The sequence below is a fragment of the Crocuta crocuta genome, unplaced genomic scaffold (assembly GCF_008692635.1).
Source record: "Crocuta crocuta isolate KB4526 unplaced genomic scaffold, BGI_CrCroc_1.0 scaffold647, whole genome shotgun sequence".
NCBI lineage: Eukaryota > Metazoa > Chordata > Mammalia > Carnivora > Hyaenidae > Crocuta > Crocuta crocuta.
In genome coordinates, this window is record NW_027531286.1 from 147,188 (window position 1) to 148,739 (window position 1,552).

The 1,552-nt window shown below is 70.3% G+C and overlaps 1 protein-coding gene across 1 annotated transcript in view; it reads right to left on the minus strand.

Moving 5' to 3' along the window:
* CD248 (CD248 molecule) overlaps positions 1 to 1,514 on the minus strand; it is a 2,597-nt gene extending 1,083 nt beyond the window's left edge. The window contains exon 1 of the mRNA XM_077771389.1: positions 1 to 1,514. This exon is cut by the window's left edge and continues 1,083 nt beyond it. Within this exon, the coding sequence (XP_077627515.1) occupies positions 1 to 1,514 (1,514 nt within the window).
* Between the last annotated feature and the right edge of the window lie 38 nt (positions 1,515 to 1,552).

The window sequence follows — 1,552 nt, forward strand, 5'->3', positions numbered from 1 at the left end:
TCTGGATGGCGGGCTGAGATCATGGGGAACCGGTGCTCAGGAGGGAAAGCTGGGTGCCTGGCAGGGATCACGGGGGACTGAGGGGCCAGGGGTGGGCGTGTGGCAGAGACGACAGGGGGCTGATGGGCAGAAGGCAATGTGGGGCGTGTGGCAGAGATCACCACAGGCCGGGTGACAGAGAGCACTGAGGAGTGGTAGGGGACTCTGGGGGCACTAAGTGGGGGTGGCCAGGTGGGGTCCAGGTAGGGCATCCGATGTTCTCCCTCCTCTGGGAAACTAGGTCTATAGGCCAGGCCAAAGTCAGGTGGCTGCGTGGCCTCCATCCATGGGATCCCGGGCACCTCTGTCCAGCCTCCATCAAAGGTCTCCCAGTCCTCGTGTTCATCCTCTTCATCCTCCCCGTCATCCAGCAACCCGACCCCTAGGTCCTGGGAAGCCCGAGCGCCCGTGGCCCCCGCAGGGCTGCAGCTGATGCCGTCAGCCTCAAGCTCGTGGCCCTCACTGCAGTAGCACTCGAAGCCACCAACGTAGTTGACGCACATCTGCTGGCACACGCCGGCGATCTGGCACTCGTCTGTGTCCACGCAGCGGTGCGGGTCATCCTCGGCTGGCCGGAACCCCAGGCGGCAGTGGCAGCTGTAGCCCTGGGGCCCACCCGGCTCACACTGCTGCTCACACGGGGCGTGGGCGCAGGGGTCCTCGCAGCTCCGCCCGTCGGCTGCCAGCCGGAAGCCCTCAGTGCAGCGGCAGGACACTCTGCCATCCACCTCCTCCACACACTCGTGCTCGCAGCCCCCGTTGTCCGGGCCACAGCCGGTACCTGGGCACAAGGGTCCGGCCCGAGACCAGCCCACGCCGCCCTCGGGCTGCTTCACGCAGAGCAGGGAGGCCTCTCTGCCAGCCTGGCAGGGCACGGCAGCTACGGAGCCGAAGGGCAGCCACTCAAAGTCGGTGGAGACCAGGTGGAAGGGCGTGGTGTAGACCGCAGGGCCCGCCTGGCCCGCCTCGTCTGGCAACGCTGGGCAGGAGCCCTCGAAGCCGAACTGGCACAGGTAGCCATCGACGGCCAGTGTGCACGAGCCCTCGAGCCAGCGATGCTCTCCACTCGCCTCAAGGGCCGCGCAGCGCTGCGCTGGGCAGGGCCCCCCCGTGGCCGGCTGGGCCCAGTTGGTGAAGGCCGTGTCCTGGTCTCCCGTGGTCCACGTGAAGCCGCGCAGCGGGCGCTGTGGTTGGCACTGCCGGGCCTGCCGCTGCAGGCCAATCCACAGCAGCCGGCTGGCTGGGCCGGGCCCCACCAGGCTGTCCACACGCTGGGCCTCCTCGGGGGTCCGCGGTGTGGCCAGGTCGCCCCCCAACTCGCGGCAGGCCCGCCAGGCCTCCAGGAAGGTGCGGCGCCGCGGGAAGAGCGCGTAGCAGCTGCCGGGGCCGCAGATGGCCCGGGGCTCGGCAGCCCAGGGGGCCTGGCCCAGCGTGGGCACCGCCGCCGCCCAGGCCAGCAGCAGGCGCAGCAGCATCGCGATGCCCCCCGACTGGCCCGAGCCCCGGCTCCCGG